Raw genomic sequence first — 15438 nt, forward strand, 5'->3', positions numbered from 1 at the left:
AGAAAGAATATAATTTAGTGAACTATTTAAGCGCAACAACTCCCCCCAACCCTAATTAACAATATGTCACCTAGCACCAAACTGATTTTTATAGATTTGAGATATTTACCTTCTACTTCCAGGGAAGCAGTGCCGGACACAGATCCCCCTTGGTTGGTAGCTCTGACTTGGTAAACTGTGGCATCATCATCTGTGACACTTGCAATGATGAGCTGGTGGTAGCCACCCTTAAACTCTTGAATCCGGTACTTTAAGCCATCTGCAATGATTTCTTTGCCTTGTCTGTACCATTTCACAATGGGTTTCGGATGACCAGTCACTTTGCAGACCAAAGTAGCATTGCTCTGATATCTGACATTTAGATTTCTCAGTTCCTCTTTAAAGTGTGGTGCCTGAATTGGGACATCAGATTTGGGAGTGGCAGGTTCTGATATTTCACTCCATTCACTTTCCCCACCCAGATTTTCACATTTCACACGGAACTCATATTCGAGACCTTCAATAAGGTTTTGCACTGAAAAGACAGTTTCTCGAATTTCTTCTGTTGTCACAGCAATCCATTTATTCTGCTTCTTCTCACGTTTCTCAAGGTAGTAATTTCTAATCTTTGCACCTCCATCACTGGCAGGTGGCTTCCAAGCCACGACACAGGAATCTTTTGTGAGTGCAGTGATAGTTGGTTTGCCAGGAGCACCTGGCTTTTCTGTTTCAAAGAAACAACAAAAAAAAGATTTGAGTCATGAGGTAAAACAAGCAGCATTATTAAGAGTTTATTAGTTTTTAAAACCTAAATCTTACAAACCCAAAGTTCTAAGAATAGCTGTTTCAGAAAAATGAAATGGATCTCTTTATGCTAAGAAACTTACCAAAACACAAAGTTGTTTTTTGAAGAATAGGGTTTATAGTTGTAAATGTGCAAAAAATTCAATTTAAGTGATATCAAAGGCACTTGTGCTTTATCTGAATCTTTGGCTATTCCCTTTCAAAAGTTATTTCTGTTAGTAGGAGTTTTATGTAAGGATAGAATTTTGCATATGGAGATCATAGAGGTTGTTTGTTCAAGAGGTTGTACTCACCAAATGGGCTTTTAATGATCACAACTGAGGCAACCTCTAGAGGTTCACTGATGCCAAAAGTGTTCTGAGCTGAAACCCGGAAGTAATAGCCAGCATTTTCTGTGAGGTTTACAATTCTGCAGGTTGTCACTGAGATGGCTGAAGACACCAATTGCCATTCAGCCCCTTCCTTGGCCTCACATTTCTCCACCACATAGTTGGTGATCCAGGAGCCTCCATCGTCTGCAGGCGGTTTCCAGCTGATCACCACAGAGTTCTTCAATAGAGCTTCTATCACAAGTGGCCCAGTAGGTTTGTCTGGTTTATCTGTTGAGAGAAAATACAATTGTAGGGTTTTCTGGTAGTAGGTCTCCCAAGATCTATTTTTTTTCTTGAAAAATTAAAAAACAATCCCACTAAAAGCTAAAATAAAATACCTTGTATTTCCACATCAAGGATGGAATCAACTGTTCCAAAAATATTGCTGAGCTGAACTTTGTATTTTCCAGCATGAGTCTTACGTTGGACATTCTTCATGACAAGATGAGTATAGTGCTCAGTGTTTTCAATAGTAATGTTTTCTGAGTTTTGCAAAAGTTTCTGGCCATAGAACCAAGTGATAGAAGGTACTGGACGACCAATGTACATAACGTGAAGTCGAAGTGTCGAACCCACGGCACCATAATATTTTTCTTTCAGTGGGTAACCAGGGTGGAATTGTGGTGTTGCTTGCAGGAGAAGCTTACTACTAGTTTCTACTTCTCCAACCTCATTAGTAGCTATGCAGGTATAAACACCTTCATCTTCTTGTTCCTCTGTCATTACTGTTAGCGTATGTGTGCGTCCGTCTGAAGACATTTTATACTTCCGGCTTTGTACCAGCTCCTTGCCAAATCGGTACCATTTAATGTCAGGCAGGGGCCTTCCAACAATCTGGCATGACAACTGAGCAGCTTCGCCCAACTTGGTGGTCACATCCTTCATTTCTTTGCGCACTCCTGGCGCCTCTCCAGCTGAATGATATGAAAGATATTAATGCGTTATTATTACCACAGAATCTGTAATCCTCTGTCCTTGCCTATCAGGAATGAATCTCTCCTTTTGACTAACATTTTATTAGATACCATGATTTACACATGAGTTTAGTTCTTAAAAATGCTCTAGTGCTTTTCCTGGGGTCTTGTGGAAAATAGGAATTCCATGAGCATATCATCACATTATTATGTAGTAGAGTGACATTCTCTTTATAACTGGGAGACATCAACAATGTATAGGGGCTTGGGGAAACATGAATCCTCTCTATAAATCTGTAGTATCTTTGTCTTACTTAGGTTCCCCTAAGTGCAGTACATTTGTTGACCCTCAAGTCTTATTAGGAAGCAAAAGAAACAAAACCAAAAACCTAACCATTGCATTTGAAGGAGAAATTGCTCAAGAATGTGCTCAGGTCACTGCACCTAAATCTACTGAGGTTACGTGCTTGGAATGACTTCCTCTAGAGCGTAGCAGCTATTTGTGTGTGTGTGTGTGTGTGTGTGTGTGTGTGTGTGTATGCCAAAGTGAGTGATTCTTCCCAAACCCTTGCTCTGCAATAAGGTTTTCTGGACATCTACTTAATATAGAAGAAGAATTAGCCATAACTTAGTTGCTTAAGTTTGTGGGTCATAAGCAGAGAACTAATAGCTACTTACATGTTAGTTTAGTCCTTATAGACATAGCAGTTCTTCGAGGTCTGCTAAGCCCAGTCTCATTCTCAGCAAAAACCCTGAATTCATATTCAGTGGATTCCAGCAAACCCCCTATTGTGAATTGCCTGTCCTTGATGCGGTCCTTATTGCTCTTCTTCCAGGCGCTGTCTCCAGACTGCCTGTATTCAACCCAGTATCCAAGGATTTCTTTGCCACCATCACATTCAGGTTTCTCCCATTGTAGAGTGACACTGTCTTTGGATATTGAAAGAATCTCAAGTTCCCCAGGTTGGCTTGGCTTATCTGAAATATTTTAAAACAATTGAAAAGGGAATCAGCTTTCCTGCTGAAGTAAAAGGAAAACAAAAAAAACAAAGATGGCTTGCCTCTTTGGTTTGAACCCCTTTAGAAACTCTCTCCTTACCAAATGGATCTTTGCAAACAACCGGTTCAGAAGCCGGGCTGGTCTCACTTAGCCCAACATCATTCTGTGCGATGATGCGGAACTGATACTCAGCATCAGGAACAAGCCCCGTGACAGTGTACATTGTGGTCGTTATCTGAGTCTTGTTGTGTCTGACCCACTTGTCAGTTGATGTCTCCTTGCGTTCAATGTAGTAGCCTGTGACCCGAGAACCACCATCGTCTTTGGGCCGGGACCAAGACAGGCTGACAGAACTCTTGGTCACATCGAGTACCTCTGGAGGATTGCTTGGAGGCTCTGGAGGATCTGTGGGTATAAAGTAGAAAACACGTGTTAAGAGTACGGTCCCGTAGCTTGTAAGCTGATGACTTTCACTGCAAAATGAAAGCGTACTGAAAGAGTTTTTGCAGCGTTGTAGTTGGAAGAGTACTTACTCAGCGGTGTTTTTGGTATGACTGGTTCTTCAGATTTCAGGGATTTGCTTATGCCAAACTGGTTTTCAGCTGAAACACGGAAATGGTATTCCACGTTCTCTTTGAGGCCCTTTACCACCAGGGATGTACCTCGGACTCTGGAATCAATTGTATACCAGGCGGCTTTAGACACTTCCCGCCTCTCGAGAATATAGCCTAAGATGTCAGCGCCACCGTCATCGGCGGGGGGTCTCCAACTGACCCTTACGGAGCGAGCTTGTATGTCATCATATTCAAGTGGCCCTTCAGGAGGGTTGGGATTTCCTATCACCCTGACTTTGATGTAGACAGTCTTCTTGCCACACTTGTTTTCCAGAACCAGGTCATAAGTGCCAGAATCATCCCTGTCTGCTTCTTTGATGACAAGCTCAGTGTGTGTTTCAGAGGTTGCAATCATGGCACGCTTACTGACATCTTGGCCTTCCTTGGTCCATTTACATATTGGGAATGGTTTTCCTTTGATTGGTATGGTAAGTCTGATGACTCCACCTTGTCTTACAAAGATACCTTCTTGGTATCTTTCATCAAGTTCATAATCAGGATATTCTAGGAAAAAAGATCCAGTTACAATTAGCATTTTTTAAAGCGGGGGGCATGGTAAGAAAGGAATCTTAAGGCAATTATAGCAGAAAGTAAATGATCCTATGTCTTACCAAGCATTTCAGTGACTTTGACTGTTCCTGGTACCTCAGCGGGCTCCCCAGGTCCACCAGCGTTACAAGCTAGGACACGGAATCTGTATTCAGCGCCCTGAGGTAGATGTGTTAGGGTATACTCCCGAATCTTGGTTGGAGTGGTGTTACATTTGGTCCATTCATGTTGATCTACTTTTTGCATTTCAATCAGGTAGCCTGTGACTTTAGATCCTCCTTCATCTTCTGGAACACTCCAGGCCAGGGAGACTGATGTCCTTGTCGTATCAGTAACTCTTGGGTTTTGCGGCTTTCCTGGAGGAGCTGGGGATAAGAATAAGACAGCAAGATATTGTTAAAGTTGCTGCAAAGCTGAAAACCAGCTGTGCCACCTAACATTCAATGAATTGTGTATATACAGGCTGTTAGCATTAGAATATATATACATTTTTTTGATTAAAATGTTATTCATTTTTATCAGTTAAGAATACTTAAAGCTCTTGCTTTTTTCCTTTGTCTTAAATGTGCTTTATTTATGATCACTACTACCATCTTACATTTATCATCAGCTTTTATTTATTTATTTTTATCATCAGCTTTTAAAGAAATATTGTTCAAAAAAGGTAAAGACTGATCTAGAGCATATAAGTCCCACTTTAAAGCATGGGGAATAGATTCGAGAGGAGAATATAAAAAGTTACTTGCCCAAAGCTGCTAGGGCCTGGGGTGGGGCGGGGCACCACAGTGAACTTTTTGGGCTGATGAAAAAATTCTGTTATTTTGACTGCGCTGGTGGTTATACACAACAGGACCTTTTCAAAACTTAGAATTATATATTTCAGAAGGATACATTTTCCTACCTTTAAATCCTACCTCAATAAATTGACTTATACAAAAATGTATTTACCAATTGGATCCATGGCAACGATGGGTTTGGAAGGACGACTTGGTTTTCCCGTCCCTCTCACGTTAATGGCTGTGACACGGTGTTCATATTCTAAGCCTTCAATAAGGCCAGTGGAACGGTACCGCGTCATCGTCACTGGTACTTTATTTACACGGACCCATCGATCTGCTCTCACTTCTTTGCGCTCTATAATATATCCAGTCACTTGGGAGCCGCCGTCGTTTTCTGGTGGATACCACGTCAGTGTCATGCCATCACGGGAGACATCAAATATCTGTAATGTTTCTGGAGGCCCAGGGATACCTGCAGTGAGACAGAGGTAAACACATTATGGCAATGTGAATAAATTAAAGACTCCTACATTTCCATAAGTGTGCCTTAGCTTTTCAAATACTATGGAAGACTTGTGACTATTTTTCCAATGTTTTATTTTTATACTTTTCTTGAGGTTCCTCATTCTCTTCAATTTCATAAACATTTATCAAACACGCATTCTGTATTTTTTTTCCTCACTATAACCTGGCCAGTCCCCCCTGCCTCCCTTGCTCCCTCCTTTTCTCCTTCCTCTTTTTCATTAAAAAAAAAAAAATTAACCTCCAGGAAAATTTAGAAACCTTGGAAAGATCCTGGGGTTAATTTTGGGACCTCCATTCACTTAGGACATAGTGAAACCAAACTCCTTTCTGTTAACATTGAGAATCGGGTGGGGGAAACGGTGGCTTGAAGGGCCCGAGGACTTACTGATGCTGCTGCGACATTCTATGACCTCCGACTGCAGGTAAGAGCCGATCCCAAAGCGGTTGGTTGCAGCCACACGGAACACGTACTCGTTTCCTTCAGTGAGTCTGGTAAACTTAAATGTCTGTCTGGTCACTGATTCGGACACAGGCAGCCACCCTGGACGGTGGGCATCACGCTGTTCTACTACATAGCCGCTCAGCGGCGCGCCACCATCCAATTCAGGTGGTTCCCAGGAAATGGTAATCGAAGTAGCATCAATTTCATCAATCTTGATAGGCCCAGTCGGAGGACCAGGCTTATCTAGGAGAGAGAAAGAAATCCAGGAAATTAATTTTCACTGCAAATCACAATTGGGCAGCTAAACATCAACAACTTGCATGTGCCTTTGTCACACATCCTTACCGAGAATGATAACTTTAATGGTCTCTGAAGTAGTTCCAGTTACGTTCTTCAATTCGAGGGTGTATTCTCCAGTATCTCTGATAGTGGTTTCACGGATGGTTAGCTTAGCTACTTTAGTATGAGTCTCAACTGTGACGCGCTCTGATTCTCTTAGTTTAGAACCGGCAAAGAACCAGGAAGCAGCAGGAGGTGGGCGACCAGCGATCGGTATCACAAGCTCTACTGGTCTGCCAGCTGGGACATGGATGGTCTTCTGAGGCATTGTAGAAAGATCGATTGTTGGCAACACTAGGAAAAAGAAAGTAGGCATTAATTCCTAAGCATTATTTCTCATGACAAAACATCATGAATTCTGTTTTCTTTACTTCACTATTCCTGATGTTTTTTGGTGATTTGGTACATACCTCTGAGGTCTCGTACAGTCACAGCTGTGACGATCTCTCTTGGTTCCGACACACCTTTCTCATTTTGTGCCCGTACTCTAAATAGGTACTGTTCGCCTTCGTTTAGGGAAATAACAGTGTGCTCTAGGACCGTGGGTTTTAAGGTGACAACCTTCATCCATCTCTCGGTGCCAGCTCTGCAGGCCTCAAGAACGTATCCAGTGAGTCGGCTACCACCATCATAGAGTGGTTTTTCCCAAGCGAGAGTGACAGTTGATTTGGTAACATCGACCACTTCTAGCTTTGTAGGCACCAGAGGTACTTCTGAGACCAGAACCGCATCAGATGTTTCACAGGGTTCCCCAATGCCATAAATGTTTTCTGGCAACACTCTGAAATAGTACATGGTTCCTTCTACGAGTCCAGAAATTCGGTAGAGTGTCTTGCTGCATTTGGTAGTTACTGTTTTGAATGCTCTCATGGCAGCTTCACGCTTCTCAATAATGTAATTGTTGACAGGAGCGCCACCATCAATTGTGGGAATTTCCCAGGTAATGGTCACAGAATCTCTTGATACTTCTTTGACTTTCACCGAAGGACAGGGACCAGGAGTATCTAAAAAAAAAAAAAGATGTAAGAGCCATACTTATTTGCCTGATTGGTTGATAGTTTTTTGCTTTGCGTTTTGCAGGAACCTGTATTCAACATAGTTTCCCTCTAGAGAGGTGACCAATCCTAGGTCAAGGTGTATTTTTTCTAAGAAATCTACTCACAGCATAGTTGATTTTAAGACAAAGACTTACCATATACTTTAACAAGGACTGTTGCTGATTTCTTGCCAGATTGATTTTCGGCTTCAATAGTGTATTTTCCAGCATCGTACCGGTTAACTTTGTCCACTATAAGTAAAGAGTAGCTGTCAGTGGTGTCAATAATTGCCCGGTTTGCAAGGTCAATGCCCTTCTTAGTCCATGTGATGACGGGAGGTGGTCTTCCAGATACAGACACCATCAGGCGCAATGAGGCCCCGGCTCTGATGGTCACAGTCTTCTTCAAGTCATCTGCAAGCTCTAGGTCTGGTATTTCTGGAAAGTAAATGTCAAAACTTAATTTATGAACAGTTGTGACGAGAAAAATAATTCACCTAAAAGCATATATTATTAAATACCTAGTCTTTCCACGGGCTCAATTTCAGCAGTTGACTCGCTGTATTCACTCATACCCTTCACATTCACAGCAGCAACCCTGAAGGAGTATTTCTGGCCCATTTTGAGGTCTGGCACGGTGAATTCATTATTTCTTATTGTGGCCTTGGTATGCACTCGGTACCACTGATCCGTATCCTTCTCTCGCATTTCAAGAACATATCCCGTGATGTCAGTGCCACCATCATACAAGGGCTTGGTCCATGCCAAACTAATGCTGTACTTGGTGGTATCCACAACTCTTGGAGCAGAAGGTGGTCCAGGGGTATCTACGGAATTTAAGAAGGGGGGATTCAGACATCATACAAATAAGGAAGTTTGAGGTTTGTATTTTTGGTTTTCAAGATTCACAAAGGCATTATTGTTCTTTCTGTGCCCCTCCCCCAGTATTTCAAAAGGTCTTTTAATAAGATTTAGGGGGAAAAAACCCTGTGATTTATTAAACTCAGGTATTTTAATTAATTAATTTATTTATTTATAAAATATTTTATTTATTTATTCATGAGAGAGACAGACAGAGGCAGGCAGAGACACAGGCGGAGAGAGAGGCAGGCTCCATGCAGGGAGCCCGATGTGGGACTCGATCCCAGGACTCTAGGATCATGCCCTGGCCTGAAGGCAGGTGCTCAACCACTGAGCCACCCAGGTGTCTCTAAACTCAATATTTTAAAAGGTCTTTTTATAGTGTAGTAAAGGATTAAAATTTTAAAAAAGAAGAATTCATTGAAGATGTATCCTTACTGGCCATAAGAAATACCTTATGATCTCAACCCACAAGTATGCAGTCACCTTCCCCTCTGATCCTTCTACCCCCAGAAGAGTAAGGCATTACTCTTTGTCACACTCACTGAGATAATCTGTGTAACCAGGCTCTTCTAATCTTATAGGATAGCACTGTATGCTATATCATTTCCAACATCATTATTATTTTATTTTAAAAATTTCACTTCTTTAGAAAGGTAGATGGTTTTTTCCTGCAACTTTGGCTAGCTGTTCTGGGTTCTTCTAGCTCAGCTCAGCTCATTGCTTAAAATACCTGTTCTCTGGGACTTTTCCTTAGTTGCTCAGCTTTCACAGGGTTAATCTCTTGTTACCTCTACATTTCTAATGAGTATAGGAAGTGGTTTCTTCTTCCTCTATTCCGTCACAATGGTTTCTTCCTTTTAGTACTTGGGCTCAAACTCTGCACAAGGATTTGCCACTTATTCTTGAAGCTCTTGTAACAATAATTTTGTTAGGTACTTATTAGAATACTAACGTTTTGCTCTTTCTAAAATACTTTTTTTAAAAGTATTTTTCCCATTCTTAGGAATACTTATAAAATATATCTGTTTCATACTGGGAGTAAAATAATTTATTTTTTTTTTCACAGACTGGAAAGTACTGTGATAATTTTCAGCAATGTAACTGCTATCTTATCAACAGAAATTGTAGTTAAAATGTTCTGGCTTAGCTATATTTAAGACCCTTCTAATAAACATATGCTTTTCTAGATCATTCATAAATTCTACAAGTTCTTGGAAATGGTACATGGAAAAATTCTTTGTAATTTGGTTTTGACGGGCATTAGGTTTATGTGTGATTCTTGGAACTCACATGATGGTTCTCTGCATGCGATAAAGTTGGAAGCTTCGCTGGGTTCGCTGTTACCAGCAGCGTTCACCGCAGTGACCCGGAACTGGTAATCACAACCTTCCATGAGGCCAGTCACCTTCAGCCTGGTGTCATATATCACATAGTCTTTGTTGACACGTGTCCAGCGCAAGCTCTTTTTCTCACGTTTGTCTACTAGGTAGTTCTTGATCTCATTGCCACCATCAGATTCAGGTTTCGTCCACTGAATGATGATATGCTCTTTGCCAGCCCCAACTTCTTCGGGTATGCCAGGTTGTGATGGGATAGCTGTTTATATTTTTACGAAAATGAGAATGGTCAGAATCACACAAATCACTGCTGATATGGTTGTTTCCCTCTCCCCTGAGCCCGGTATATTTAACTACCAAGTTGTTTAAATGTGTTAATACTCACTGAATGAGTTTCTGGCTACAATTGGTTCTGATTCGACAGGCACACCAGGGCCATACTTGTTTACTGCCCGTACTCGGAATATGTATTCGTTGTTCTTGATGAGTCTGGTTACTACATAGGATAGGGTCGGGCATTCGGCTTCAACAATCACCCAGTTGAGCCTGCTTGTCTCCCGTCTTTCCACGATATAGTGAGTTATTTCTGCTCCTCCATCTTCCTGAGGAAGGCTCCAGGCCAATGTGCACTTCTCCTCCGTTATTCTGCTGACAGTGAGCTTTCCACATGGGCCGGGGGAATCTGAAACAGGTGTAAATGGCGAGCAACGATTAAGATTTTTTTTTTCCCTACCCACATTTAAAAATGCTATAAAAAATAAATGAACATTTGAGATGCCTACCAAGAACTTTGACCAAGACAGACACAGACTTGGTCCCACTGGCATTCTTCACTGTTAAGGTGTATTTTCCACTGTCACTTCTGTCACAGAACTTGATCACAGCGGTTGCTCGTTTGCCTGTATACTGCAAGGAGACTTTTTCACAGAGATCTAGTTCCTTGTCCCCTTTGGTCCAGATGATTTTGGGTTCAGGTTTGCCACCAACTGCAGCATCAAGGACCAGATCCGAGCCTGCTCTGATGGTAACCAGGTCACCCTGCAGTCTGGCATCCAGTTCAGCTTTGGGCGGAGCTGTCATAGACAAAATGGATATGAGTAGATACATGACAGTTTATTTTCACATAAGTTGTGATAATTTAAAGGGAGAACTTTTTTTTTTTTCTTACCGTATTCATCTCTGCAAGTGACAGGGCCTGTAGATTCTGATCCTTTGCTAATTACTCCTGCTGCATTCTTAGCCAACACACGGAATTCGTAAGTGTCTCCTTCACTGAGCGCAGTCACAGTGAAGAAATTGTCGGATACAATGGTATAATTGCACTTTAGCCAGCGACCATCTCCAACTTCACTGACTGGCTTACGCTCTATGATGTAGCCCACAACCTTGCTGCCACCATCATATACTGGGGCAGACCAAATCAGGGACACTGTTGATCTTGTGACATCTGTCACCTCCGGTCTTCCTGGTGCATCTGGAAGGGATGCAAAGATAAAGTTGGAAAAAAACAAAAAAACAAAAACACAACTCTGAATTCTAGTATCAATAACGACGATGATGATAATGAACAAATGTACCCATTAAATTTTGCTACATACCGACTGGGTTTTGAGCCATCATAGGTCTTGAAGCCTCACTGGCTTTGCTAACACCTGCGGCGTTGAGCGCGTATGTTCTGAACTGATACTCTAGTCCTTCCACCAAACCAGTCACTTTGTAGTTGCACTCTAAGCATGGCACTTTGTTTTCTTTCACCCAAAGAATGGTGTTACGTTCTTTCTTCTCAACCCAGTAGCCAATGACTTTACTGCCACCATCGTGGTAGGGTTCTTCCCAACGAATAGACATGGCATTGGCAGACACGTAGTAGACTTCAGGTCTGGTAGGAGCACTTGGTGGGACTATAAATATAAACAAAGGTATCGAATATGAATATAATTTTATAAAATTCAGGAGAAAAATATTTAAAAATGGAGTTTGAGATATTTTAATTTTCCTTACCGAATGGATGCTCAGCAATGATTGGTGCTGATTCTAGAGGCTTGCTGACACCAAATCTGTTCTCTGAACTGACTCGGAAAGAATATTCCATGTATTTTGTGAGATGAGTGACTTTAATCTGAGTGCGCTTGACACTGGAGTTGATAAGCTGCCAAGCTGTTGTACCCGATTCACGCTTTTCAACTATGTAATTAGTAATGTCAGTGCCTCCATCATCTTTAGGTTCAGCCCAGGACAGGACACATGATTCAGCTGAGATAGATGAGACCTCAATGGGGCCAGTTACTGGACCTGGCCTTCCGATGACCACAACCGTGATGGTAAATGTTTTAACACCAGCTGTATTTTCCAGGGTCAAGAAGTATCTTCCAGAGTCACCTCTCATGCTATCCTTCACAGACAGGGTGGTTCTGTCTTTTGTTGTTGTGATACTCACTCGATCTGTCTCCTTAAGTCTCATTTCTTCAAGCTTCCATGTTACTTTGGGAGCAGGACGACCAGTGATCGGGACATCAATGGTAAATGTGCTTCCCGCTTTGCAAGTTATGAGCTGATTAGTAATTCCAGTGAGGTCAGCAGTGGGCTCGATTTGAGGCTCCTTGATGATGACGGAAGAGAAGGCTTCCCTGGGTTCACTGTAGCCAGCATCATTCTTGGCCTTCACTCGGAATTCATATTCAGTGTTCTCAACCAGGCGCTCCACTGTGAAAGTCAGCTGTTTCGTGTGACCAGCCTCGACCCAGAAGTCAGATCCCTTTTGTCTCATTTCAAGAAGGTAGCCAGTGATCCGGCTGCCTCCATCGTGGTCAGGTTTAAGCCAAGCTAAGACTGCAGAGGATTTGCTTGTGTCAATGACATCAAGTCTCTTAGGTGGAGCAGGCTGTTCTGTGGCTACAATTGGTTCTGGCATTTCATAGGGTTCACCAACACCATACTCATTTTCTGCAGAAACACGGAAATAGTATGGAACACCTTCTGCTAGGTCGCTGACCTTAAGGATCTGACGAGTGCATTTTTCACTGATCACCTGCCAGCTACGACGACTCGCTTCTCGTTTTTCTACCACATAGTGATGGATTCGGGCACCACCATCAAGGATAGGAGCATCCCACATGAGCGTAACAGATCCACGGGTCACATCCTTGAAAGTGATTGGGCCAGGTGGGCCTGGAGTATCTAGCACCTTTACAGTGAAAGTGATTGACTTACTACCGCTGTTGTTTTCTACGGTAAAGGTGTATTTCCCTGCATCATTTCTGTTGCAGTTTTCCACAGTGAGGGTGCTGAAGGAGTCTGTTGTATGGATATCAGCCCGAATGCTAAGGTTGGAGTCAGGTTTGGTCCACACAGCCGTAGGAGTAGGTCTACCCTGGTAGGCGATGAAGAGGCGAATACTGGCTCCAGCTCTGACAACATGAGTCTGCTTGAAGTTTGCATCGATATCTAACTCAGGAGCTGCTAATCGGTCAACTGCTTTAATTGCGCCGGTCGCTTCACTGCTCTCTCCTTTTCCAGCACCATTGATAGCACTAACCCGGAATTTGTATTCTTCGCCCGCTTGTAGATCAGTGACTGTATACCTTGTTTTCACACATGCCTCTGCATTCACCTTGTGCCAGTCTCCTAAGTCAGCTTTGCACATTTCAATAATATATCCAATTATTTCCATGCCGCCATCAAACACTGGCTTAGACCATTCTAGGCTCACAGTTGTCTTGGATGTGTCTGTCACTTTGACCACAGTGGGAGCACTTGGTGGGCTGACTGGCTCTCTACATTTGATTAGTCTTGAGATACCACTTGGAGGCCCTATTCCTGCAGCATTTTCAGCCATGACATGGAATTCATACTCATTACCCTCTATCAGACCAGTGACTTTGAATCTCGTCTCGGAGATTGGTCGTTTGCTGATCACTTTTACCCATCGTGTGCTCTTCTTTTCTCTCCTTTCCAGGATATACTGTTGAATTTCATTGCCACCGTCTGATTCTGGCCTTGCCCATGTCAGGGTAATGCTATTGCCTGTTACATTACTAGGTTCTGGAGTGCCAGGGGCATCGGGAATAGCTGTAAAATGAAAACAAATTAGTCTTGTCGGTTGCAAGTTAATCTTACGACATAGTACCACTTAGTAAAAACGGATACTTACTGTATTGTATTTGTGCAACCACTGGGTCAGAATCAAGTGGCCGCCCAACACCAAACTTGTTAACCGCAGAAACACGGAACTGGTATTCATTGCCGGTTATTAGTTTAGTGGCAGTATAGCTGTGGGCTTGACAATTGTCCTCAATTAGTGCCCAAGCAAGTCTGCTGGTTTCCCGTTTTTCAATGATGTAGTGAGTGATGGGAGCACAGCCATCATTGAGTGGAGCGTCCCACCACAGGGTCATCTTCTCGCCAGTAATATTGGTGAATCTTATTGGCCCAACTACTTTTCCTGGTGTATCTATAAGAAAAAGGTTCCAGAGTTAGTTTATTTTTCCTTGTCCGTTGAGGTGCAATCAGGCATGTCTCTAACCCAAGTCCTGTAAATGGTAAGATGAAGAAGCTATTGGAGGTACCTTGTACTTTCACGGTAATTTCTGCTTTTGAGGAGCCAGATGCATTTTTGGCTTCCACGCGGTATACACCACGGTGTTCCCGGGTAGCATCTCTCACGAAAAGGCTGGTGGATCCTAGAACATCAGTTATTTCCATGTTCATCTTCTTTTCAATTTCTACTCCATCTCTGAACCAAGTTACGCGAGGTACTGGCCGTCCCTGCACCAAAGCTTTAATTCTGAGGCTCTCTCCAGACTTAATAATGATACCGTCAAAATACTCTGGGCCAAACTCTACCGTTGGTGGAACTATAAAGGAAATAGAAATAATATGTATTAGTTTGGCTTAATAAAAACAAACATCTTTTTCATTAGTACCACATCTTAAAGCCTGGAAGAGGAATGTTTATCCTGTGTTACCAAAGGCTACTATGAAAGCAGGATTGATAAGTGAGACTTTAGATTGTGGGGCTGAACATCTGCATGCTATTAGCTTATCCCCTTTTATGTCTGTCATGTTATTAATCTTGCATTGCCATTTGTAAAAAGAAAAACACTTATAGACCTTTACTTCCTGATGCTGCTGTATATTCAAATTCCTGTAAGGGGTCATCAGTGGCACTCAAGCAAGGTGAGGACTGTACCATTGGGTGTACGTTGTATTTTAGTAACTTTAGTAAAGCTGGACAATTATTTTTGGGAGTGTTTTTCTTTATTATAAATGATTACAAAACTAAAAACCCATTCCCATTTGCATGCTATTTATATGGGAACAGAGTGAAACAACAGTCATGGTAAAAAAGAATTGATGCCAATTACATTATTTTTTTTTTTTCTTCTCTTCATCTGAAAGGTAGAAAATCTAATTTATCCACATAACAACCCTGGGTAATCTGTATGAAATGATGTTCCTGTTCCACTTTTACAGACCAGGGGCCAAAAGTATATTTAAAAAATGTGAATGTCTTAAATCATATTTGGAGATCATTTGTAAATGCTTACCATTTTCATCTCTTGTCATGATGATGCCAGAAGACTGTGAGGGAGGACTTATAGTACCAACGGCATTTCTTGCAATTATTCTGAACTCATATCGATCCCCAGGACTAAGTCCTGTGACTGTGTACTGACATTCGCTGACATCAGTAAAGTTGCATCTGACCCAACGATCGCTCCCTTGCCGTTTCTCAATGCTGTAGGCCACAATCTTACTGCCTCCATCTCGCAATGGAGGGTTCCATTTAAGTGTGATGGTTTCCCGGGTGACATCGATGTAGTCAGGAGTGCCAGGCGGGTCTAAAAAGTTATATGGAAATTAACTGTATCATGTCTGTAATCAAC

At 42.2% G+C, this 15438-nt stretch overlaps 1 protein-coding gene across 1 annotated transcript in view; it reads right to left on the reverse strand.

Annotated features, from left to right (window-relative positions):
* TTN (titin) overlaps positions 1 to 15438 on the reverse strand; it is a 273898-nt gene that overhangs the window by 10108 nt on the left and 248352 nt on the right. Inside the window, 22 exon segments of the mRNA XM_038584970.1 lie at positions 110 to 703; positions 1077 to 1382; positions 1493 to 2068; positions 2747 to 3046; positions 3168 to 3473; positions 3602 to 4186; positions 4294 to 4596; positions 5180 to 5482; positions 5921 to 6220; positions 6323 to 6610; positions 6727 to 7320; positions 7509 to 7790; positions 7874 to 8179; positions 9507 to 9812; positions 9939 to 10235; positions 10336 to 10626; positions 10722 to 11027; positions 11152 to 11454; positions 11555 to 13621; positions 13704 to 14003; positions 14119 to 14406; positions 15100 to 15393. Of these exon segments, the coding sequence (XP_038440898.1) occupies positions 110 to 703; positions 1077 to 1382; positions 1493 to 2068; positions 2747 to 3046; positions 3168 to 3473; positions 3602 to 4186; positions 4294 to 4596; positions 5180 to 5482; positions 5921 to 6220; positions 6323 to 6610; positions 6727 to 7320; positions 7509 to 7790; positions 7874 to 8179; positions 9507 to 9812; positions 9939 to 10235; positions 10336 to 10626; positions 10722 to 11027; positions 11152 to 11454; positions 11555 to 13621; positions 13704 to 14003; positions 14119 to 14406; positions 15100 to 15393 (9495 nt within the window).

Source organism: Canis lupus, chromosome 36 (genome assembly GCF_011100685.1).
Source record: "Canis lupus familiaris isolate Mischka breed German Shepherd chromosome 36, alternate assembly UU_Cfam_GSD_1.0, whole genome shotgun sequence".
NCBI lineage: Eukaryota > Metazoa > Chordata > Mammalia > Carnivora > Canidae > Canis > Canis lupus.